The sequence below is a fragment of the Hypanus sabinus genome, chromosome 15 (genome assembly GCF_030144855.1).
Source record: "Hypanus sabinus isolate sHypSab1 chromosome 15, sHypSab1.hap1, whole genome shotgun sequence".
NCBI classification, from domain to species: Eukaryota; Metazoa; Chordata; class Chondrichthyes; order Myliobatiformes; family Dasyatidae; genus Hypanus; species Hypanus sabinus.
In genome coordinates this window covers 69,348,366-69,374,452 of record NC_082720.1, presented here as the reverse complement: position 1 = coordinate 69,374,452, position 26,087 = coordinate 69,348,366, and the positions used below count along the sequence as shown (strand labels likewise).

Here is a 26,087-nt window from a genome sequence, read left to right as displayed (position 1 = left end):
CAAGTCCTCTCCAGCAAAGGCCAAGCAATGGCTCGTTTTTAGCTCCTGCGCCTGGGCTCTGCCCCCTTGATTTGGCCCATACACGCCACTGCACAGCCATCTTGCACAGCCTCAGAATAGAAGATGACCTTTCAGAAAAGAGATGAGGAGGAATTTCTTTAGCCAGTGAGTGGTGAACCTGAGGAATTCATTGCCACAGATGGCTGTGAAGGTGAAGTCATTGAGTATATTTAAAACAGAATCTGATTGGTTCCTGTTACTAAGGGGATTAAAGATTATAAGGAAGAAGGCAGGAAAATGGAGATCAAAGGGAAAATAAATCAGCCATAATGGAGCATTTGGCCTAATAGTGGTATCTTTTGGTGTGAATCCCCCTCAGCATTCTGTACCATAGTTATATAGTTACACATTGGGACCAAATCTGCTCCCAAGCAACTTTTTGATGGTCGGGGACTGACCTCAACATGTCAGTTTTCAATAGTTGCACAGCTTCTGAAGGAGCATAATGCATAAGATGTCCTGCTAATATTGTGGGTTGACTGTGGTTGAATACTTTGCTCTAATGTCCTTTAAATTTCCCAGTTAGTTTACTTAAAGCAAGAAACAAAGGAATGACAAGGCCTTAAAACAATTGGTCTTAGAACTGAATCTTTTGTTACCAGTAAATGGAACAATGTCAACGGATGTTCAGGAAGAACATTCCAATCGAACAAGAAGTGGTAAAATATGCAAAATATCCATGCGGTGATTGGCTGTGGTCATAGAGAAATTATTACATCCTTGTCGCAGTAGCTATAAAGCTAAGTCTAGCCACCAAGGTTTGCTTTCCTACTTTTGTGGCTGTACGTCGAGGAGAAGATGGCGCTCTCCTTTGCTGTCTTATTGTTGTCTCTTCTCCTGCTCCACCAGCCAAGTGGTATAAGTATAAAATTAAACAAAACTTGTAACAAAAAAGCTGAGGAATGTACTTGAAAGTTAATGCTGTCACAGAAGAGAATTTGTCAAGGGCAAGTTGGGGCTGCTGAAGCTCATTTCTGAGGAATGCTAACTCATTTATTACACCGATTAACTCCAATGTTTTTTGCCGAAGGTAATGGGGAAATAGATTTAATGATGGGCTGTGCAGTCATCTTACAGCTCCAACAGTGATTCTGGTCTCTGTTGTGCATTTTGTAAGTGGTCCCTGTGAGTGTTTGAATTTCCCCTGAGCAAAGATGTGCTGGTAAGTACATTTGTGGCTCCTTCAAGTTGCCCCCCTAATGAAGGTGTGTGTGTGTGTGTGTGTGTGTGTGTGTGTGTGTGTGTGTGTGTGTGTGTGTGTGTGTGTGTGTGTGTGTGTGTGTGTGTGTGTGTGTGTGTGTTGGGTTAGGGAGTGCTGGTAGTTGATAGGTTATGCAGAACAGGATTAGTTCATAGAGAAATACTGAAGGAATGGGATTGACAGGATTGCACTGGCTCGTTGGACAGAATGGCTTCTCTCTATTTTGTGAAAAAATATGAAAATTATAAGCTTGTGTTTATGATAAAAAAAATATCCAAATAGAGATAGCATGAATTTGTGAAACCCTTTTCTCTTGCTGTTTAGATGGCCTGACCTGGGAAAACTGCAGGAGTGATGACCAGATTGTCACATTGAAAACCATTTCAGTTCAACCAGATCCCATTAGATTAGTGGGGCAAATCTCAGTCGAAGGCTCTGCCTATTTGGGGAGATCCATTTCATTTCTGGAGGTAAATAATAATTTATTGATTGAACACAATTAAAACAACCCTGCACACTTATCTGTTCAGTGGTGTCCGTTAATGAATGAATAATGCGTAAATTACAGATTATTAAAATTGCGTTTTCAAAATTCTTTGCAACCAGACCATTCAGTCTGGTGCGACAACAAGCCTTATATCCCATCTTGGTAGCCTCCAACCTGATGGAATGAATATCAGTTTCTCCTTATGGTAAAACAAGCTCCACCCCTCTTCTTCTAAGAGGCCTCTTATCTCTTCTCACCTACCTATCAACTCTCCCTGGTGCCCCTCTTCCTTTCCTTTCTCCTATGGTCCACTCTCCACTCTTAACAGAATATCCTTCCACTCCCGCCCTTTAGTTTTCCCTCCCACATGGCTTCACCTATCACTGTACAACTATCCTTCTTTCCCTCCTCCCACCTTTATATTCTGGCATCTTCTCCTATTCTTTCTAGTCCTGAAGAAGGGTCTTGGCCCAGAACATTGATTGTTTATTCATTTCCATAGATGCTGTCTGACCTGCTGATTTCCCCCAGTTCCTTCTCTTGCCTTAAGACTCTGCTGTCTAGTAATTGACATCCTCTCCTTGAGAAAAACAATTGGAATTGAAATTGGAACTGGTTTATAGTTGGCAAATGTACTGACATACAGTGAAAAGGTTGTTCCGCATGCTGTTCATATAGAGTAGATCAAATCATTAGACGAGCACTGAGTAGTACAAGGAAACTAATAATAAAATGCAAAATAAAGTGTAACAGCGACAGTGAAAGTGCAGAGCAGGTGGACAATAAGGTGCAAGATCATAACAAAGTGGACTGTGAGGTCAAGAGTCCATCTTATTGTTCTAGGGAACTATTCTGTAATCTGAGAACAGTGGGATATAAGCTGTCCTTGAGCCTGCTGGTGCATTCTTTCAGGCTTTTGTATCTTCTGCCCAATAGGGAGGGTGAAGAGAGAATGTGTGGGGTGGGTGGCTATTTGACTATGCTGGCCGCGTTACTGAAGCAATGGGAAGGATCGACAGAGTTCACGGAGTGGAGGCTGGTTGCTGTGATCTGCTGAGTTCTCTGCAGTTCCTTGTAGTCATCACCTCAGCAGTTGCCAGACCAGGCCATCACGTTTTCTGTGGTGCATTGGTAAAAATTGGTGGAGATAACCCAATTTCTTTAGCTTCCTGAGGAATTAGAGGCACTGTTGAGTTTGCTTGGCTGTGGCATCAACATGCTCTGACAAGGGCAGACTATTGGTGATGGTCACTCTTCGGAACTTGAAGCTCTCAACCCTGTTAACCTCAACACTGCTGATGTGGACAGGAACATGTGCACCACCCCCACCTCCCCCGGAAGATCTGGCTAGCTCTTTTGTTTGTTGCCGAACCTGTTGTACTGCTATATCTGTGGTTGTGCCACCTTGCCCCAGCACTCCTTCTGTTCCACTTTCCTATCCGCTTCACATTGAGCAATACAGGTCTTAGGCACCCTAGGTATTTCTATGTGCTTAAAGCTTCTGCAAAGTACTGGTTAAGGTTGTTAAATTTTAGACATGCTATGTTGCAGCCAGAAGCATGGCAGCATTTGCTGGTTGCCTCCAGCACTGTGTTGGTGACTGTTGCAAGTGACGCACTTCACTCAGTGGTTCGAAGTTTCAACGTACAGGCGACAAATATTGCTAACCTTTAATCTTTATAAAGGAAGTGCTAGTTGATGTTGTGGGAATATAAAGTAATCCACTGTGAAAAAGGTTGATTTTATATTTTTCCACAATCCATCTACATGCATTTGCTTATCAAATATAATTACTTGTAATCTGGGAAATGCATAACTGAGTATTGATTGTGAACAATTATACTGGCAATGAATTGGAATTTGGTGGGGGAATTATGTGTTTGACCAAAATCATGCAAAGTCAATGCAGTCAAAAGACAATTGGAAGAATAGAGGACACAAAGTACTAAAAATATGCTCCTGTCTTCAGAAAAAAAATGCAAAAGTGGAGAATGGCTACGTGCAAATTACACTCAGTGATCACTTTATTAGTTGCAGCTGCTCGTTAATGCAAATATCTAATCAGCCAATCAAGTGGCAGCCACAGCCACTCAATGCATAAAAGCATGCAGACATGGTCAAGAGGTTCAGTTGTTGTTCAGACCAAACATCGAAATAGGGAAGAAATGTGATCCAAGTGACTTTGCCTATGGTATGATTGTTGGTGCCAGAATTTGTGGTTTAAGTATCTCAGAAGCTAATAAACTCTTCTCTGGCTTCCAGCTGAGTACAGGTATTGATCATAACTGACATTTTGATGACAAACTCTGCCACCTTCATCAGGGAAGGTGCCTGGGTATGTCAAATCTCCTGGGTATGTCAAGTCTGGTGGTATTTACACCCCCATAGTCCTTCCCTCCTGATTGGTTAGTTCTCATCCAATCTGGTTTCTGCTCTCCCACCTTGTTTACAATTGAATTTCAGTTCTTATTTGGAGTGAGACCTTTGTCTGTGTCAAAATTCTTTTCCTCCAGTTTTATTTCAAAAGTTTCCTTCATGAAGCGGTCCCAAAAGTCTGTGCCCAAAAGCGGCACAGTAGTTTTGTGCTGTTGAAGTTAATCCTAAGGCCACTTCAAATGCAGTGTTCTGCTACCCAATTTCTCCAGGTAACCCAGATGGATGCATCTCCTATGCTCCATGATGTAGATGAGGATATTGACTCCTGTGACTTCCATGCAAAACTGTCTCTAGTATTTAAAGAGAATGATGCAAGATGATGCGAGAATGATCTACCCCTGTGCCCAATAAAGTGGCCACTGATTGTATGTACATAATATCAATGCCAGTCACTTACAATATTAAGCTTGAAGCTTGGTTAATCCAATTACCTCCATTTGGCTGGTTATGCCATTGTCACCTTATACAGGCTGTTAGAAAAATATAGGTGACTGTTTCTAAATTATTCTGTTAAATAGGAATGATTGGAACTGCTGACTCTATTGCTTAGTGACCTCTGTATCTTTCAAGTCAAGTCAAGTAAACTTTTTATTCTCATTTTGACCATAACTGCTGGTGCAGTGCATGGTAAAAATGAGACAACGTTTTTCAGGACCATGGTTTACATGACACAGTACAAAAAACTAGACTGAACTATGTAATAATAAAAAAAACACAGAGAAAGCTATACTAGACCACAGAACTACACTGGACTGCATAAAGTGCACAAAAACAGTGCAGACATTATAATAAACAGGACAATAGGGCAAGGTGTCAGTCCAGGCTCTGGGTATTGAGGAGTCTGAGAGCTTGGGGGAAGAAACTGTTACATAGTCTGGTCATGAGAGCCCGAATGCTTTGGAGCCTTTTCCCATACGGCAGGAAGGAGAAGAGATTGTATGAGGGGTGCATGGGGTCCTTCTGATGCACCATCAATAACTCATTCTGAGACGTAAGGCGAGATATCGGCTATTATTGACTGGAAGAAGGAACAAGCAGTGGTTGACCACCACACTATATCCTGGAGACTGAGGCCAGGCTCAGGCCTCAATTTCCTTTATACAGGGGTCTGCGGGTGGAGCCACAGGAGCAGTCAGCAGGGGGCGTGTCCAGACAGGTATATGTAGTTCACCACACCTTCATAATGCTGTTTCCTTTGTGGATGCAGCATGTAGTGTAAATGTCTGTGATGGCGGGAAGAGAGACCCCGATGATCTTCTCAGCTGACCTCACTATCTGCTGCAGGGTCTTGCGATCCGAAATGGTGCAATTTGCAAACCAGGCAGTGATGCAGCTGCTCAGGATGCTCTCAATACAGCCCCTGTAGAATGTGATGAGGATGGGGGGGTGGGAGATGGACTTTCCTCAGCCTTCGCAAAAAATTAGAGACGCTGCTGGGCTTTCTTTACTATGGAGCTGGTGTGAGGGACCAGGTGAGATTCTCCGCCAGGTGAACACCAAGAAATTTGGTGCTGTTTACGATCTTTATCGAGGAGCTGTTGATATTCAGCGTGGAATGGTTGCTCCGTGCCCTCCTGAAATCAACAACCATCCCTTTTGTTTTGTTCACATTAAGAGACAGGTTGCTGGCTCTGCACCAGTCCTTTAGCCGCTGCACCTCCTCTCTGTATGCTGACTCGTCGTTCTTGCTGATGAGACCCACCACGGTCGTGTCATTGGTGAACTTGATGATGTGGTTTGAGCTGTGCGTTGCAGCACAGTCGTGGGTCAGCAGAGTGAACAGCAGTGGACTGAGCACACAGCCCTGGGGGGCCCCCGTGCTCCGTGTGATGGTGTTGGAGATGCTGCTCCCGATCCGGACTGACTGAGGTCTCCCAGTCAGGAAGTCTTGGATACAGTTGCAGAGGGAGGTGTTCAGGCCCAGTAGGCTCAGCTTTCCAATCAGTTTCTGAGGGATGATGGTGTTGAATGCTGAACTGAAGTCTATGAACAGCATCCGAACGTACGTGTCTTTTTTGTCCAGGTGGGGGGTGGTGGCAATGGCATCATCTGTTGAGCGATTGGGACGGGACACAAACTGCAGGGGATCCAGTGAGGGGGGCAGCAGGGTCTTGATGTGCCTCATGACGAGCCTCTCGAAACACTTCATGATGATGGATGTAAGTGCAATGGGATGGTAGTCATTCAGGCAGGACATTGAAGACTTCTTCAGCGTGGAGACGATGGTGGCAGCCTTGAAGCACGTTGGAATGGTGGCGTTGCTCAGGGAGATGTTGAAGATGTCAGTGAGAACATCTGCTAGCTGGTCTGCACATCCTCTGAGCACTCTACCAGGGATGTTGTCTGGTCCAGCAGCCTTCCATGGGTTGACCCTGCACAGGGTTCTTCTCACGTCGGCCACGGAGAGACACAGCACCTGGTCATTCTCAGGAGGGGTGGACTTCCTCGCCGCCACATCATTTTCCGCCTCAAACCGGGCATAGAAGTTATTCAGCGCATTTGGGAGGGAGGCATCACCCACACAGTCAGGTGATGTTGTCTTGTAGTCGGTGATGTCCTGGATGCCCTTCCTCATGTGCCATGTGTCACCGCTGTCCTGGAAGTAACTGTGGATTAGCTGGGCATGTGCACGCTTTGCCCCTCTGATGGCTCGGGACAGTTTGGCCCTTGCTGTTTTTAAAGCTGCCTTGTCGCCTACTCTGAAGGCGGAGTCGCGGGTCCTCAGCAGTGCACGCACCTCTGCGGTCATCCATGGCTTCTGGTTAGCATGTATAGTGATGGTCTTGGACAGAGTAACATCATCAATTCACTTGCTGATGTAGCTGGTCACTGATGCTGTGTACTCCTCTAAGTTGGTGCAGCCTCCCTGAACACGTACCAGTCAGTGTGCTCAAAGCAGTCTTGAAGAGCAGAGATGGCTCCTGCTGGCCAGGTTTTCACCTGCTTCTGAACTGGTCTGGAGCGCCTGACGAGCGGTCTGTATGCTGGGATTAGCATAACAGAGATGTGGTCTGAGGATTCGAGGTGGGGGCGGGACTCTGCCCGGTACACGTTGGGAATGTTTGTGTAAACCAGGTCCAATACGTTTTCCCCCCTCGTTGCAAAGTCCACATACTGATAGAATTTGGGGAGCACTGACTTAAGGTTCACGTGGTTAAAATCACCGGCGACAATCAACAGGCCATCAAGGTGTGCGTTCTGCAGTTCGCTAATAGCCTGTACAGTTCACAGAGCGCCTCCTTAGCATTAGCGCTGGGGGGAAAGTAGACACCGAATATAAGGACAGAGGTGAATTCCCGTGGCAAATAAAATGGTCTGCATCGAACTGCCGCAAACTCCACTAACGATGAGCTGTGTCTGGAAACCAGCACAGAGTTCTTACACCATTCCGTGTCGATATAAACACAGACACTGCCACCGCGAGTCTTACCGGAGACAGCTGCATCTCACGAAACAAAGCTAGCCCGTCTAGCTGGATGGCAGTGTCCGAAATCCCACCAGTGAGCCATGTCTCTGTGAAGACAAACGCGGAGCAAACTCTGTACTCCTGCCGAGTATTACGTTGGAGTTGGATGTAGTCCATTTTATTGTCCAGGGAACGGACATTGGAGAGCAGAATGGATGAGAGAGCCAGCCGGCTAGGGTTTGCTTTTAGCCTGGCACAGACCCCTGCCTGCTTGCCTCGCTTCTGCTCTCTCGCACATCGCTCTCGACGTCTCCATCTCCAGCTATCAGCATCAGGCGAGTCCGAGGATTGTAGGCCCGTTCCCCTCAGCAAGCCGACGTCGCGTAATTCAGCCAGCAGATCTTCGTGGAGGTCTGATTTCGGACGATCTCTGTATTGTAGTAGTATCTGGCGACGGTAGATAGCCGCTCTGTTATACATGTGCCCCAATCGAAAATTGTGTATCATACATAAAATAGAAAATTAAATTAAAGTACCACCAAGTCTGAAAGGCCACTGCTGCCGTGCTGCACCACCTCAGTTTACAAAATTGGTCTGCGTTGCAACTGAATTGAGAATACAATATGCCATTTAGACTTATTTTGCCCTTCAAACCATGCTGCCCAGTAACCCCCAGTTTAACCCTAGCCTAATCAGGGGATGATTTATAAGGATCAATCAACCTACCAACTGGTATATTTTGGGAATATGGGAGAGAATTGGAGCACCCTGAGAAAACCTACGTGGTCATGGGGAGAACATATAGACTCCCTATAGATAGCGGCAGGAGTTGAACTCAGATCGCTGGTACTATAACTCTTTGTAAAGCACCACTCATCTGTCCTGTCTCAAATAACTCCAACTACCTATTTTTGTTTTTTGTTTGTGGTTTTATCTCATGGTTTTAATTATTCAGAATGTAATGTCCAGCTATGTGAATTTTTTTTAATGTTTTGTTTCATTTAAGATTTTTTAAAAAGGAGAACTATGAATAAGTGACGCTACATTCTGTTACTCCAGCCTGAGTACACAGTGAACTCTACATATCTTTGGGTAATTTTGGCTTGCCAAGTTCATTTAAGTCTCACAACTGTTCCTCTATGGCATTAGCTTCAGAACTCAGCTATTCTTTCGAGAAAGACACATCTTTTAGACTTTTACTCTATTTAGACATTTAGACACAAGGCACAGATCTTGCAATTACTTCAATAACCTCCAGTACACGTTATTGGTTGCTGATCCCATAGAGTACATCAGACTTTCAGAATTCCAGCACTGCATTCTTAGTGTCATGTTTTTCCAAGCCATCTGCCCCCAATGAAAAGCATGCTAGCCAATGTCAATGCACCTGATCAGATGGGAGAGTGGGAAACTGGAGAGAGACGTGCTCCCAACTCTGTATTTTCCATTCTTCCAAAGAGGATTTATTCCATTTGAAATGCAGTCTATATTCCTTCTTCCTCCTTCTTTTCCATTCCTTGTAATCTGTAAGGAGCTTCCTGCCACTATCTGTAAGGAGTTTCTATTCTCAGCCCGAAATGTCAACTGATGCCACCTACCTTGCTCAGTCCCTCCAGTATTTTGTATGTTAATTTAGTTGCCTGATCTCTTTGTTTCATCATCTTGCATTTGCCCACTAACACTGTAACAATTTATGGTCTAAACCAGATCACAACACCTAATTCCCGTACTCCTTTTGAAGATATCATGTGCCTTGATGTACCAGCTGTTCCTTTGAACAGTTAAAATTAGTATTAACAGAATTCATTTAACATCACAAATTCATCCTGTGATAGAAAACTGTAATGAAATATATTTCATTTTGGCGTTTGGCACAGAATATCTTTAAACTGAATTCAGTGGTATTAATACTGACCAAAACAATGTGCATAGAATACAATGGCTGGCTATGTCAGTCAAAAGATCTCTCAGTACTGTAAACCTCTGGCTAATGGAATAAGAAAATGATACCATAAGATATCGGAGCAGAATTGGGATGTTTGGGACATCGAGTCTTCTCTACCATTTCATCTTGGCAGATCTAATTTTCCTCTCAGCTCTAATCTCCTGCCTTCTCCCTGTATCCCTTCATGTGTTGATCAATCAAGAATCTATCAGCCTTTGTCTTAAGATTTGTCTTAAGATCTTAAGAACTTGGCCACTGAATTCCACAGATTGATCACCCTCTAGCTAAAGAAATTCTTCCCCATCTCCATTTTGAAAGAACACCCCTCTATACTGAGATTTTGTCCTCTGGTCTAGACTCTCCCACTATAGTAAACATCCTCTCCACATCCACTTTATCAAGGCCTTTCACCATTGGATAGGTTTCAATGAGGTCACCCCTCATTCTTCTGAATTCTAGTGAATACAGGCCCAGATCTCTCAGATGCTCTTCATAAGACAAGCCACTCAATCCTGAAATCATTTTTGTGAATCTCCTTTAAACCCTCTCCAGTTTCAGCACAGTCTTTCAAAGATAAGCGGCCTAAAGCTGCTCATAATTCTCCAAGTGAGTCCTTGCTAGTACTTTATAAAGTCTCAACATTACATCCTTACTTTTATATTCCAGTCCCTTCGAAATAAATGCTAACATTGTATTTGCTTTCCTCACCACAGACCCAAGCTACAGATTAATCTTTTGTGAATCTAGCACAAGGACTTCCAAGTTTTTGTTCTCCATTTTGAATAATGTCATCCCTTTCAAACTCCCTATATTCTCCTTTCATGACCTTTTCCCTGTCCTTACCTATGTCATTGGTACCGATATGTACCACAACATCTGGCTCCTCTCCCTCCCACTTCAGGATATCTTGGACACGATCAGAAACATCCCAGACCCTGGCACTAGGGAGGCAAACTACCATCCGGGTCTCCTGGCTGTCTTCTGAATATAAAAGTGGATAAGTCTCCAAGTCCTGACAGGATATTCCCTAGGACCTTGAGGGAAGTTAGTGTAGAAATAGCAGGGGCTCTGACAGAAATATTTCAAATGTCATTAGAAACAGGGATGGTGCTGGAGAATTGGGGTATTGCTTATGTGGTTCCATTGTTTAAAAAGGGTTCTAAGCCCAGCAATTATCGGCCTGTAGGTTTGACGTCAGTGGTGGGTAAATTAACGGAAAGTATTCTTAGAGATGGTATATATAATTATCTGGATAGACAGGGTCTGATTACGAACAGTCAACATGGATTTGTGCATGCAAGGTCAAGTTTGACAAACCTTTTTGAATTTTTTTAAGAGGTTACTAGGAAAGTTGACGAGGGTAAAGCAGTGGATGTTGTCTATATGGACTTCAGTAAGACCTTTCACAAGGTTCCACGTGGAAGGTTAGTTAGGATCATTAGGTATTAATATTGAAGTAGTAAAATGGATTCAACAGTGGCTGGATGGGAGATGCCAGAGAGTAGTGGTGGATAACTGTTTGTTGGGTTGGAGGCCAGTGACTAGTGGTGTGCCTCAGGGATCTGTACTGGGTCCAATATTGTTTGTCATATACATTAATGATCTGGATGATGGGGTAGTAAATTGGATTAGTAAGAATGCATATGATACTAAGATAGGTGGTGTTGTGGATAATAAAGTAGGTTTTCAAAGCTTTCAGAGAGATTTAGGCCAGTTAGAAGAGTGGGCTGAAAGATGGCAGATGGAGTTTAATGCTGATAAGTGTGAGGAGCTACATTTTGGTAGGACTAATCAAAATAGGACATACATGGTAAATGGTAGGGCACTGAGGAATGCAGTAGAACAGAGTGATCTAGGAATAATGGTGCATAGTTCCCTGAAAGTGGAATCTCATGTGGATAGAGTGATGAAGAAAGTTTTTGGTATGCTGGCCTTTATAAATCAGAGCATTGAGTATAGGAGTTGGGATGGAATGTTAAAATTGTACTAGGCATTGGTGAAGCCAAATTTGGAGTATTGTGTACAGTTCTGGCCACCTAATTATAGGAAAGATGTCAACAAAATAGAGAGAGTACAGAGGAGATTTACTAGAATGTTACCTGGGTTTCAGCACCTAAGTTACAGAGAAAAGTTGAACAAGTTAGGTCTTTATTCTTTGGAGCGTAGAATGTTGAGGGGGGACTTGATAGAGGTATTTAAAATTACGAGGGGGATAGAGAGAGTTGACTTGGATAGGCTTTTTCCATTGAGAGTAGGGGAGATTCAAACAAGAGGATATGAGTTGAGAGCTAGGGGGCAAAAGTTTAAGGCTAACAGGAAGGCGAACTTCTTTACTCAGAGAGTGGTAGCTGTGTGGAACGAGCTTCCAATATAAGTGGTAGAGGCAGGTTTGATATTGTCATTTAAAAAAAATTGGATAAGTATATGGACAGGAAAAGAATGAAGGGTTATGGGCTGAGTGCGGGTAGGTGGGACTAGGGGAGAGTAAGCGTTCGGCACGGACTAGAAGGGCCAAGATGGCCTGTTTCCATGCTGTAATTGTTATATGGTTATATGGTTACCAACATCAGCATCCATGACCTCCCCATGAACTGTTCTGTACTCTGATTCCTATACCCTGCAATGCTAGTTTGCAGCCTTATCAAACCTTCCTGCTAGGATATTAGTCCAATCACAAACAAGAAAAAATATGCAGACACTGGAAATCCAAGCAACCCACGGAAAATGCTGGAGGAAGTCAGTAGACCAGGCAGCATTTATGGAAAAGAGGAGTCCTGATGAAGGCTCTTGGCCTGAGACCTCGACTGTACTCTTTTCCATAGATGTTGCCTGGCCTGCTGAGCAACTGCAGCATTTTGTGTGTGTTGTTAGGATATTAGTCCCCCTCCAGTTCAGATGCAAACCATTCCTTCTGTACAGATCCCACCTTCCTTGGAAGAGAGCCCAATGATCCAAAATCCTTATGCCTTCCCTCTCTTCTAACCCAACTCCTTGTGTGGCCTCCATAGGTCGTGGTCAACCATGGGTACTGCACCTCTGGTAGTCACCAGGAGTGGCTTCTCCAGGGCGTAAGCCAAGGCAGAGTTGATATGGAGATCCGTCTGTTGCCTATGCAGTGGGACCCCCCATCTCCATGCTGATGACGGGTCCAAAGGAACGACGGAAGTCAATACGGTTTGGTGCCAGCAGCATCACAGGAGTTGCCGTGCCGGTGCTGAGTACAGCGGTCAGCCACCTACGGGACTCCGACTCCGGATTTTCCCTCGGGGTTTACTCCCAAAGCCTTTCCCGTGAGCAGGTATAGCCGCAAGGCAGTGGAGGTTTGAAATCGGAGTTTCCCTCTCCTAGATGACCTACCATCCATGGTTAATGAACCCCATCTGCCTGGAGCAACTGGTTTTAAGGTGCTAGTGGTCCGCCTTTGCCCCTTCTCCTGCCAGTGAGAACAGCTCCGCCGGGCATAAGAACTATGCCACACGTGAAGGCCAGGAGTTGCTCTTGATTGTCAGAGGCTGTTTGAGACACACGCCATGAAGAGCATTTGTTTAGCAGTGGGAGCTCATCCCCACTACCACCCTTCGGCTATGACTACCCTTGGAATATGAATACCCAACTCCTTAGACACATATTAAACTGTAAAACTGTTCCTAGTTTTGGCTCCCTACCACATGGCACAGGTAGCAGTCCTGAGATCAGAATTCTGGAGGTCCTGTCCTTTAACTTAGCACCAAACTTCCTGAACTCACTATGCAGAATCTCATCCTACCCTTGTCATTAGTACCGTCATGGACCATGACTTCTGGCTTTTCATGACGACCCAATGCGAGATACCCTGGATCCTGGCACCAGGGAGACAATCTACTATCTGGCAATCTCATTCTCAGTCACAGAACCTCCTGTTCGTTCCCCTAACTAAGAAATCCCCTATTACCACAGCGTGTCTTTTCTCCACTCTTCCCTTCTGAGTCACAGAGGCAAACACGCAGCCCCACCCCCCCCAAACAGTATCCAAATTGATATACGTGTTAATGAGGAGGTAGACCACAGGGGTACTCTGCACTGGCTCCTTAACTGCTTTCCCGTTCCTGACTGTCAGTCTGTCTCCTGTATCCTGCAACTTGGGTGTAACTACTTCTCTATATGCCCTATCAACAACCCCCACAGCCTCCCAAATGATCTCGAGTTCATCCAGTCCCAGCTCCAAATCCTTATCACTGTTCATTAGAATTTGCAGCTGAATACACTTCTTGCAGTTGTAGTCATCAGGGACTCTGGAGGTCTCCCTGCCTTCCCATATCTCGCAAGAAGAGCTTTCAACTGACCTGCCTGTCATCTCTACTGTCCTAGATGAGCAGATATAAAGAAAGGTAGGAAAGAAAACATAACCTTGAGTTTTTCTTTCCTTTGCTTTCTCTGACTGAAGCCTCAAGATGGCCACTCGGACTCATCTCGGTGAGACACATGATAAATCAGGAGAGGGGCTACTTACTTTCGGAAAGATCCTGGATTGCACAAGACTCAACAATCGTCTGGAAGCCAATTATTTCTTCCGATGCCCAATACTTTTAAAGCAATCCATCTCCCTCATATCCTATCAATCAAATACAAATGATCCCATGTTCTTCTTTTAAAGAGGCGGTTGGTGCTTTCCATTATCCTGGCCAAGATTTGTATGTTAATGGCAAATAAAGTTTAATTGGATATCACCAAGTTGATACTAATGGGAGGTTGTATACCTGAAGCATCAGCTGTACTTATGCTAGGACTAAAGTTCAACATTCAAAGTAAATTTATTATCAAAGTACATATATGTCACCATATACAACCCTGAGATTCATTTTCTGGTGGGCATACTCAATAAATCCAATAACTATAATAGAATCAATGTAAGACTTCACCAGCAGGACAAACAATCACGTGCAAAAGACAATGAACTGCGCAAATACAAAAAGAAAGAAAATAAGTAATAATAATAATAATAAATATTGAATATTGAGGACATGAGATGAAGAGTCCTTGAATGTGAGACCATAGGTTGTTAGAACAGTTCAGTGATGGGGCAGTTGAAGTTGAGTGAAGTTATCTCCTCTGGTTCAAAAGCCTGATGGTTGAGAGGCAATAACTGTTCCTGATCCTGGTACCATGAGTTAAGAGACTCCTGTATCTTCTTCCTGATGGCAGCAGCGAGAAAGGAGCATGACCTGGGTAGTGGGGGTCACTGATGATGGATGCTGATTTCCTGTGACAAGACTCCTTGTAAATGTGCTCAATGGTGGGGAAGGCTTTACCCATGATTATCTGGGTTGTATCTACTACTTTTGTAGGATTTTCCATTTAAGAGTATTGGTGTTTCTGTACCAGCCTGTGATGCAACCAGTCAATATACTCTCCAACACACATCTATAGAAGTTTGTCAAAGTTTTAGATGTCATGCCAAATCTTCACAAACTTCTAATTGAAGGTGCTGCCATGCTTTCTTCATAATTTCACTTACGTGCTACGCTCAGGACAAGTCCTCTGAGAAGATAACACCAGGGAATTTAAAGTTGCTGACCCTCTCATCTCTAATCACCTGATGATGACTGGCTCATGGACTTCCAGTTTCCTCATCCTGAAGTCTATAATCAATTCTTTGGTCTTGTTGACATTGAGTGAGAGGTTGATGATGTGGCACCACTTAGCCAGACTTTTAATCTCCCTCCTATACCAGACTCAAAAATATTTACTTCTCCAAATCCATCAGGCTGAACAGCACCTTCATCTATTAACCCACCCCACCATCACTACATCCATATCAGCTACTCTTCCCCAAAGTCTTACTTTATGTATATACAACCAGAGTACACTCAGTGAACACTTTATTAGGTATCTCCTGTATGTAATAAGGTGACAACTGAGTGTATGTTCATGGTCTTTTACTGCTGTAGCCCACCCATTTCAAGGTTCAATATGCTGTGCATCCAGCAATACTCTTCTGCACACCTCAACTGTAACATGTGGTTATTTGAGTTACTGTTGCCTTCCTGTCAGTTTGAACCAATGTGACCATTCTCTTCTCTCATTAGCAGGGCATTTTCAACCACAGAACTGCTGCTCTTTGGGTGTTTATTGTTCATCGTACCATTCTCTGGAAATGAGACTGCTGTGTGGGAAAATCCCAGAAGATCAGCAGGATTGCTTTTACATTTATATTTATTGCTTTTGTTGTGTTTTTATGCTGCATGAGATCTCAAGTAACAATCAATTTGTTCTCCTTTACACTTGTGTGCTGAATAATCTTCAACCTCAAATTTCTCTCAATGCAACAGTGGCAAAACTACAAGAAGCATTTAATCAGCTGTAGAGCACTGTGAAATATTACATATTAATCAAGTTTATTTTGTTATGAATGAGGAAGTAACCCGTGATACTCTGTCTTTGAATTGTCTCAGGCTGAACTGAGAGTGGAGAAGAAATTTCTGTTTTGGTGGAAGCTTCCCTGTGGCGTCATTGAATGCACCTGTGATATATGCCAGACTCTTAATCTGGGATCAAACTGTTCTCTCAGCAGTGTAAGTTATGTCTCTACAGTTGAATTCACACACGTCATGATGCATTTGCAATTAACAAATGTGAAAACAATAATGGATTCTAGTCTCAAAAAATTATTCAAAAATTCATCTCCCATCCAGAAGTAAGTGCTATTTAAAAAAAATCATTCACTGATTATGGACATCACTGATAAAACCAGCATTTATTGAATCGCAATTACTGTGACCAGAGTCACAAATAGGCCAGACCAAATGTCTATGTGATAAATCATCCATATTTTTTTTAAACCAGTGCCTCAAGATTACAAGTCTTATATCCAGGAAGTGAGGCTGAGGGCTGAAGAGGCAAGGGTTGTATAATAATAATAATAATAATGTAAAATAACTGGGCAGAGTGTGTAATAACAGGAAGGAAGTTGAAGTTGCATTTCCCACTTGCACCAAAGACATGAAATCCTATGGTGCAGATGCATGCCATCCTTCCACTTTCTACACTAACCATATTTATATGCATTGTTTGTGCTTCACCATGCCAGGTCCACACCCACTTCATGATTTATTGTCCTTTTCCAATCACCCTGCTCTTGGCTGATCCTTGTTGCAAATTTCTTGCCCCTTCACTTTGTCCGTCTTTATCCTAGTTCACCCAACACTGTTGACTACACCATCACTCTCTCATGTCTGCAGGGCATTCACTCTTTCAGCTGCACAAGAGCTCCACCCTCCCATCTTCTTTCAGGTCCTATTGAGCTCCATTCTGCCATCAACCCTTTCAGATCTACCCAAGCTTCACTCTGCCATCTCTCTTTCAGGTCTGACTGAGCTCAGCCCTATGGTCACCCTTCCTGATTCACTTAATCTCCACCCTGTCATCACCTTATTAGATCTGTCTGATCTGCACCAAAGGGGAACCAATCCATAAAGAAAACACCAGCAGGTGAACTGTTCAAGACATGCTGTTCAAAGAAGCAATTTTATGATAAAATATATTGAACGAACTCTAGATATAAACTCTATTAACATGGAATGGTGAACCAGCTATTTCCAAGACACGACTCCATCAGAGACTAGAATTCATCAAAATAAATGAAAAGTGAAAGTTGACCTGTTCTTCATAGTCCCTGGATCTAAATCTTGTAACTCAATATTCCACAGCACTGAGTCCATTTTCACTAGGACCGCAGCAGTTCAATAAGGCAGCTCATCTCTCGCCTATCATGGGGAATTGGGGATGGCCAATAAATGCTGCCTTTGCTAGTATTGCTCACACCCCAGAAAAAAATTAGAAAATACTGGCAATTAAGCACAGCATTTTCCACGAGTATTTCATTTCCTTCTCAAGGTTGAAAGGAAGTCAGAACAAATAATCAGAACAGTGAAAATTGATTTTGATTTGGAATCTGCAGCCATCTGTGGAAGGCCTGTGTCCCTCTGAGCTAAAAATGCTGGGCAGATTGCATTCTGGTTATTTTGGAACAGTATTATCATGGATGGAGTCTGTCACACTACTTATAAATAAAATATTGAGGCATATAAATAGGGTAAATGCAAGCAGGCTTTATCACTGAGGTTGGGTGGGACTACAACAGGAGGTCTGAGTGAAAGCTGAAAAGCTTAAGGGAAACATGAGTGGAAACTTTTCACTTAGAGGGCCTTGAGAGTGTGGAACAATCTGCCAGCATAAGTGGTGCATGTGTGGCAAAGAGGGCAAGCTTCAAGTGATAGGGGAAACCTGATAATGGGGAAAGTAGCTGGGTGGAGTATGAAGCTGAAAGAAGATCAGTGGAAAAGGCTGAAGAAGCAATCTGACAGGCAGGGAGAGTGGACTAGGGAAGAAAGGAAAGGAGGAGGGACACAGTGGGAGGTAAAGGGCAGGTGAGAATAGAAGGTGTAAGGCATGAGTTACAATGTAGAATGGAAAATGAGAGAAGGAGGAGGGAGAAATTATCACCATGGGATCTGGTATTGGCTCCATGGGATGGCATGCGACTCATTGTAACATAAAATAATTCATAAATCAAAGAAAGTACTCCAAAAATAAATGGTGCTGTAAAGAAATTGTGTATATTGCAGTTGTGTAAATCATAGAATATTTGTAGTGGTTTATTGTGGAAATGTGTGCCAGCTGTTGTTATTTAAGAAAGGGGAAAGAGAGAAGCTGTGGGATTGTAGATTGGTAAATTTCATATATGTACAAAGACATTATTAGCATTTGCAATTGCTGACAACAGCCAGAGATAATTTTTTACTGAGGTGATGAATCTGACTGTTTTTTTTAATGATAATAATAGATTAGATTTGGGGTTACAGGAGACTGCAGATGCTGAAATCTAGAGCAGCAACCAACCTGCTGGAAGAATTCAGTGGGTAAAACAGCTTCTGCGGAAGGAAAAGAACTGTTAAAGTTTCTGATGAAAGCCCAGTATCAGGATGGCTGGATGAAAGCTAACAACAGGGTAGACTCCAGGGAAGAAGCTAATGCTATTCTGAGGCCTCCTTCGTCAGGATCAACAATGGATGGTGCATCCTAGCTGTCTAGATACGGAAACCAGGGCAGTACAATTTGGAGAGCAAACTAAAGACCATGTAGCAAGCTCCCCCTTTCCACGCATCTGATGAACACAAAGGAATGGGAGAAACTGATACTGTTTGGCACTAGCAGTGTGGCAGGAATTGCCAATCAGTATTGAATTCAATGTTGGACTGACTTAGGAACTCCAGCTCTTTTTCCCTTAGGGTTTACTTCCGAAGCCTCCCACACGGCTGAGTATAACCACAGGGCAGCGGAAGTTTGGGATCAGTGTTTTCCTTCTCCTAGATGAGCTGCCAACCATGGTTGCCGAGCCCCTTCAGCCCAAAGTAACTGGATTAAGGAGCAAGTAACCTGCCTTTGTCCCTTTTCTTGTCAGTAGAAACAGTTCTACCAGGTTCAGTAGCTAAGCCACAGGTGAAGGCCAGGAACTGGACTTGACTGTGAGAGGCTCTTTGAGATGTATGCCATTGGAAGCATGTAATAGGTAGTGGCAGCTTATTCCCACTACCCCCCCAACCCCCCATCCCCACCGGCTATGACAACCTTAAGAACTGTATAACTATTGTAAGAAGGCAGCATTGATTCTTTGATGTCTTCTTTTCAGCTTGATAGGCCCAATTTTCTCTAACCTTTCTTTGAGATTGGAGAATAGCCCCTGCCTTTTTGTAACTGTGTTACCAGCCCTAGGCTATTTGAGACACTCACCACTGGGAGCATTTAATAGGTAAATTAAGAAAGGCAATAAAGATAAACTATGAAACTTATCTTATTTCAGTGGTAGGGACATTATTGGGATTGGATTTATGATCACTTGGCAACCTAGGGACTGATTTGGGGGAGTCAGCAAGGCCTTACTAATCTGAGTTTTTTAAGAGGTTACTAAGGACATTGATGGGTGGCAGATGTGGTATCAGGCCGGCTAGTGATGTAATAGCATCAGCACTGGACTTCGAGGCAGATAGACCTGAGTTCTAATCCGGCTGGGTCCCAAACTGGGCGGTAGCAGTATCTGCACAGAGGAAAGGGCTAGCAATCTACTTCTGTATCTTGCTACAAAAACACTATAGACAACTACACTTCCATAGGGTTTCCATGAGTCATCAACAGCACTCAACAACAACAGAAATGGTAGACATAGATCTTAGCAAGGGTTTTGATGAGATCCTGCATTGTAAGTTGTTCCAGAAAGTTAGGGCACGTGTGTCTTGTCCAAGCAGATCCAAACTAGGCCTGGTGTTAGGAGGTAAACAGAGAGTAATGATTTAGGGTTGTTTTTCTGACTGGAGGTCTGGAACCAGTGGTGTGCCACAGGTACTAGGAGTGTCTACATTACTACGAAGTAAGTAGTAATTAAACAAGTTCACACTGAAGTTGTACAAATAGGTAGTTTGATTTAGAAAAGTTCAATATATTTATAGATAATCTTCCTTTTAGTCTGTTGTCAAAATGAAAATGGGCTGGATGAAAATTGAATTTACATCAATAAATATATAAAAATTGTGCCAAAATGCTGGAAGATCTAATTGGCTGAAACATTTCAAATACAGCTAAGGAATCAGCAGACAGTGTACGTAATACTAACTGAAATTCAATTTGTGTGATTTAGAAGAATGTTAATTAACTTTAAATTACGCACTAATAACTAGGGAGTGATCCCTAAATCCAGGCCAATATTTATCATTTAGTCATCATTGCTAATGTCAGACTGTATGGTATCTACTTTATGTTGGCGTGCCAGCTGTTATATTTAAAGAATTATGGATTTGTTACAGCACAGGAAGACCCACTCTGCTCTCTCGCAGAGCAACTCACCATTTCCACCTCCTAACCTCCAAGCAGTAGCCTTACAACTTTTTTCCTCACCATATCTAATCCCCTCTCTGGGAACTATATCCTCCACACTGAAGGCACTGCATTCCAGAGAAATAATTAATTCTGTTCCACTTTATTTTCTACCAGAAAATTGTATTTTTTTGCCTCTCACCAAAGTTCAAAGTTTAAAAGTTCAAAATAAATTTATTATCAAATTACAACCCTGAGATCCATTTTCTCGTGGGCATTCACAGTAAATACAAAGAAACACTATAGAATCAATGAAAGACTGCACATAATAAGATTGACAAACAACCAATGTGCAAAGACAACAATCTATGCAAATACAAAATGAAAAAAAGAACAAAATGAAATAATAATAAATAAATAAGCAATAAGTATCAAGATTATGAGATGAAGAGTCCTTGAAAATGAATGCATAGATTCTGAGAATAGTTCAGTGTTGGGGAGAGTGAAGTTGAGTGAAGTTATCCCCCTTTGGTTCAAGAACCTGATGGTTGAACCTTGTGATGTGAGTCCTGAGGCTCCTGTACTTTCTTCCCAATGGCAGCAGCAAGAAGAGAGCATGGCCTAGAAGGTGGGGGTCCTTGACGACGGATGTCGCTTTTCTGCGACAGCGCTCCCTGCAGACGTGCCAAAAGGAACAAACTCCCACAATTCACTATTTCCAGACTTCATAATTTTTATACATCAATGAGATTTCCTCTCAACTTTCTCTTCCAGCAAGAAAACAGTACCAGCCTCTCCAATCCATCCTTGTAACTGGAGACCCTCATCTCAAGAACCAGTCTCACAAATTGCTTCTGGATCCCTCCCAATGTTTCCACATCAATCTGATACTGAAGTGAGCAGCATCAAGCACAATGCTCCCCCTGAGACCAAACTGGACATTCTGGAAGTTTCAGCATCAATCCCTAATTTTATACTCTATGCCTCTATTGATAAAAAGCAGGATTGTGTATACCTTATTAATCATTTTCTCAGCTAACCTTGCCATTTTCAGTGACTAAGCCCCTCTGATCCAGTATCCTCTTTAAACAGTGTCCTTTATTTTATATACGGAACCCTATATTGTCACTTCTCATTCTTCCTACCAATATGCATTACCTCATACCTCCCCACAATAACAATTCAAATGTCTGCTCATTCTATCAGCCTGTTGTATCCTACTGCAGTCTTTCACGCTTCTCCTTTCATTCACAACAATGGCTATTTTTGTGTCATCTACATATTTGGAAATTGTGGTTTGCATTTGAGGTCATTAATATGGATCAAAGGAAGCAGTGGTTCTAATACCAATCAGAATCAGAATCCTTTATTATCGCCAAGTATGAGGACACATACAGGGAATCTGATGCCGGTTTCCCTGAGCTCTCTCTGTACAGAATTAAAAGCAAACAAAAACAATAGTGCAAATAATCATAAACTGTATACAATGAGGTCCACCTCATTGAATGTACAGGTGGACTTGATTTATAATAGACTAAAATTCAAGTGTTCATAAGACTGATGACATATGGAAAGAAACTGTTCTTGTACCTGTTTGTCCTGGCATACAGTAATCTAAAGCGCCTACCAGAAGGAAGGAGGTGGAACAGGTGATGTCCGGGGTGTGATGGGTCTACAATAATGCTGCTTGCTCGCTTCCTGACTCTAGATGCATACAAGTCCTGGATCGAGAGCAGCTTCATACCAGTAATCCTTTCCGCAGCCCTGACGGTTCTTTGGAGTCTATTCTTGTCTTGTTTGGTAGCTGATCCAAACTAGACAGTGATGGACGAATAGAGAACAGACTGGATTATTCCTGAATAGAATTGAATCTGCAGCTCCTGAGGCAGGTTGTACTTCCTGAGTTGACGTAGGAAATACAACCTCTGCTGAGCCTTTTTGATAAGAGTGTCCGCGTTGGGTGTCCACTTCAGGTCCTGGGAGATTGTGACACCCAGAAATCTGAAGGTCTCCACAGCAGACACAATACTGTTGAGTATAGTGAGTGGGGGCTCCTCCTGAAGTCCACTGTCATCTCCACAGATTTGAGCGTATTCAGCTCCAGATTGTTCTGACCACACCAGAGAGCCAGCCATTCCACCTCCCGTCTGTATGCAGACTCATCACCATCTCGGATAAGGCCAATGACAGTTGTGTCATCTGCAAACTTCAGGAGTTTAACAGAAGGATCCTGTGAGGTGCAGTCATTAGTGTAAAGGGAGAAGAGAAGTGGGGAGAGCACACATCCCTGGGGGGCACCGGAACTGATTGTCCGGGTGCTGGAGATGATGCTCCCCAGCTTCAGTTGCTGCACCCTGTCAGTCAGGAAGCTTGTGATCCATCCCTAGGGAAGATGACAGCAATCTGAAAACAACCATTCACCACTTCTATCTGCTGCCTGTTATTTAGTCAAACTTATATCCATATCTCAAAAAAAAGTTCAAAGGTTCATTTATTATCAAAGTATCCATGCAGTATACAGCTCTGAAATTCCTCTTCTCCATGTCAATGTCCCTTTAATGTCTTGTGCTTCAACCCTTCTGATAAAATTGTATGTGGCAACTTATCAAAAGATTCCTGGAAGTCCTTATACATTATTTCAACTATGGGACTCTCATCTACCCATTAACTCATTAAACCCGGGTTAAGTATGATTTTCTAAATTGTGAGAGGGACACAGACGAAAAACAGTGTTATTGGTGGCATGGTTTCATAGCAGTTAGCACTACACTATTACAGCTCAAGAAGTTCCAGAGTCTAGAGTTGAAATCTGATGCTGTTTGCATGTCCTCCCCATGGAATGCATGAGTTTTCCATGGTGCTCCATTTTCCTCCCATAGTCCAAAGGCATATTGGGTAGGTTAACTGGTCCTTGTAAATTGTAAAGTGGATATGTTGTGGGTTGCTGCGGCAATGTGGCTCGAAGGGTCATGTTGTATCGCTAAATAAATAAAATTTTGTTGCATCCTGAGAAAGTGAAAGGCTCTTTCCACTTGATAGATTATTCCACCTATCAGCTCCCAGCTTCTTACACCATCACCACTACTCTCTCTGTCATCTGCCTTTCATAAAACAACAAGACATAGAAGCAGAAATAGGCCATTTGGCCCATTAAGTCTGCTCCGCCATTCCATCATGGCCAATCTATTATCCTTCTCAACCCATTCTCCTTTCAACCTTTTACACCCTTACTTATCAAGAACCTATCCACCTCCACATTAAATATCCCCTGTGACTTGGGCTACACAGTCGTCTGTGGTAATGAATTCCAGATTCACCACTTTGCAGCCTGGATCCTCTTATCAACCATCAGCTCTTGCTTCACCTCTTCCCATCTCCTTTTTATACCATCTATCTCCCCTCTTTTTTTCCAGTCCTGTTGAAGGGTCTTGACCCAAACCTTCAACTGTCCATTTCTCTCCATAGATACTGCTTGACCCATTGAGTTCTGGGATCATTCTGTGTGTGTTGCTCCAGATTACTAGCATCTGTAGTCTCTTTTGTGTCTCTGTAACAGAAATTTGTTTCTTGTTTTTATCTTTTTTGTGTCTTTAGTGTTTAAATTAGCCCTTGTCTGTATTAGCATACTGTCTAGATATAAAAAAGGAGGAATTGTGCTCACTCTCGTCTTTTTACATTTCAGGGGTATTTCAACTTCCCACCAACAACACTTAATGTTCCACAACAAAATCTCTCGTCATTTTGGACTAATGGCCAATACAGAGTCACAGTTCTTCTGAAGAGTTCTGGAAAAATTGTTGGCTGTGTTGAAATGAACTTCAACATTGAAAATAATTAGCAGTAGTTGTCAGTATTTGATGACAAGAAATTCCGCAGCCCATCAAGAGCTGTGGGATTTTATCCCAAGACCTTCCTTTCCCTATTCCTCCGGCACCAAGTTTTAACGTTTATTCTCACGTGTTGCATTGGTGTCAGTTTTTGTTCCTAGAATGTACCTTTTCTTACTGCATTCTTTAGAGTAATCAGCTTTGACTTACAAACTCTTCATTACAAACCAGCTTCTTTTCCTTCTTCGATTGTTCCCTGAAGTAAAGGCTGACTTGCTTCCACTCCAATTCTGTGGGCTCTGAGGCTGCTGAAGGGATCTGTGTGGGGCCTACAGACTGCAACAATCTGACAGGTTATTTGGAAGTTATCAATCTCCTTCTGCTGTTTTCAGCTGTCTCAGGTCGTCAAGTCACCTTTTATTGTCATTTCAACCATAACTGCTGGTACAGTGCATAGTAAAACTGAGACAATGTTTTTCAGGACCATGGTGTTACACGAAACAATACAAAAACTAGACTGAACTATGTAAAAAGCAACACAGAAAAAAAACTACACTAGACTACAGACCTATCCAGGACTGCATAAAGTGCACAAAACAGTGCAGGTGTTACAATAAATAATAAACGAGACAATAGGCACAGTAGAGGGCAGGAAGTTGGTGTCAGTCCAAACTCTGGGTATTGAGGAGCTTGGGGGAAGAAACTGTTACATAGTCCAGTGGTGAGAGCCTGAATGCTTCGGTGCCTATTCCCAGATGGCAGGAGGAATAAGAGATTGTATGAGGGGTGCATGGGGTCCTTTATAATGTTGTTTGCTTTGTGGATGCGGCCTGTAGTGTAAATGTCCGTGATGGCGGAAAGAGAGACCCTGATGATCTTCTCAGCTGACCAAGTGTTCCAAAGAATTCAGGATGTAGTACGACATGAAATACGATGTTGTCCCAACCATTTAACCAACTCTAAGGTCAACCTTACCCTTCCCTTCTACATAACCCTCCATTTTTCTTTCATCAGGTCCCTATCTAGGAGTTTCCGAAATGTCCCTTCCAGGCAATTATATTCCTGTACCATAGATTTCTCTGTTCTACAATACTCTCCAGGGCCTGCCATTTATTGTGTAGGGGTTAACTTATTAAAAAGTACCATCTTACTCTTGTCCAAGTTAAATGTCATCTGCCCTTCCCTGCTCACATCCCTAGTTGATTTTGATCCTGTTATAATCTTACATATTCTTCACTGTCCACTATTCCATAACGTTACAGCACAGTACTGGCTCTTCGGCCCTAAATGTTGTGCCCACCCTTTAAACTACTCCATAATCAGTCTGGCCCTTCATTTTTCTTTCATCCATATGCCTATCTAAGAGTTTCTTAAATGTTTCTAATCAATGTTCCCTCTAATTTGTAATGACCAGTGTGCAAAAATCTTGCGCTGCGCATTTTTTTTTGCCACTGACAACAATATGTGTGCACTGAATAATTTCTTCAATAAGAACAGAATAAATAAGCCGTTTCTGAAATCTGGAGACAAAACATTGCAAACTCCACATTTCCTGCATCAGAAACCAGAAAAGGAAATGCGATTGTGTACAATCATGAAATATACTTAACATGCCAATGAGGTAGAGGGTGTCAACCTTTTGTGCGCAGTTTAAACTTCTTTGTGCGCTAGTAGCAAAAGAGCAAAAGATGTGTGCACACGCATTCTAGAGAGAACATTGTCCCTAATGTATCTGCCCTATACCACCCTTGACAATATGTTCCATGCACTCACCACTCTCTATGTGAAGACCTTATCTCTGACGTCCCTCATACCATCTTTAAGTGACTATTTCCCAAGGATTGCAAAGTACTCGTTTTTCATTTTAGGAAATCAGGGAC

The 26,087-nt window shown here is 42.8% G+C and overlaps 1 protein-coding gene and 1 long non-coding RNA gene across 2 annotated transcripts in view; one reads left to right on the top strand and one right to left on the bottom strand.

Moving 5' to 3' along the window:
- LOC132405185 (uncharacterized) overlaps positions 1-26,087 on the bottom strand; it is a 50,241-nt gene that overhangs the window by 8,828 nt on the left and 15,326 nt on the right. The window lies entirely within an intron of this gene.
- On the top strand, positions 859-24,218 carry gm2a (ganglioside GM2 activator). Its single transcript, XM_059990759.1, has 4 exons — positions 859-922; positions 1,586-1,731; positions 15,967-16,086; positions 24,063-24,218. Exons 1-4 carry the CDS (start codon positions 859-861, stop codon positions 24,216-24,218), a joined length of 486 nt encoding a protein of 161 aa, XP_059846742.1.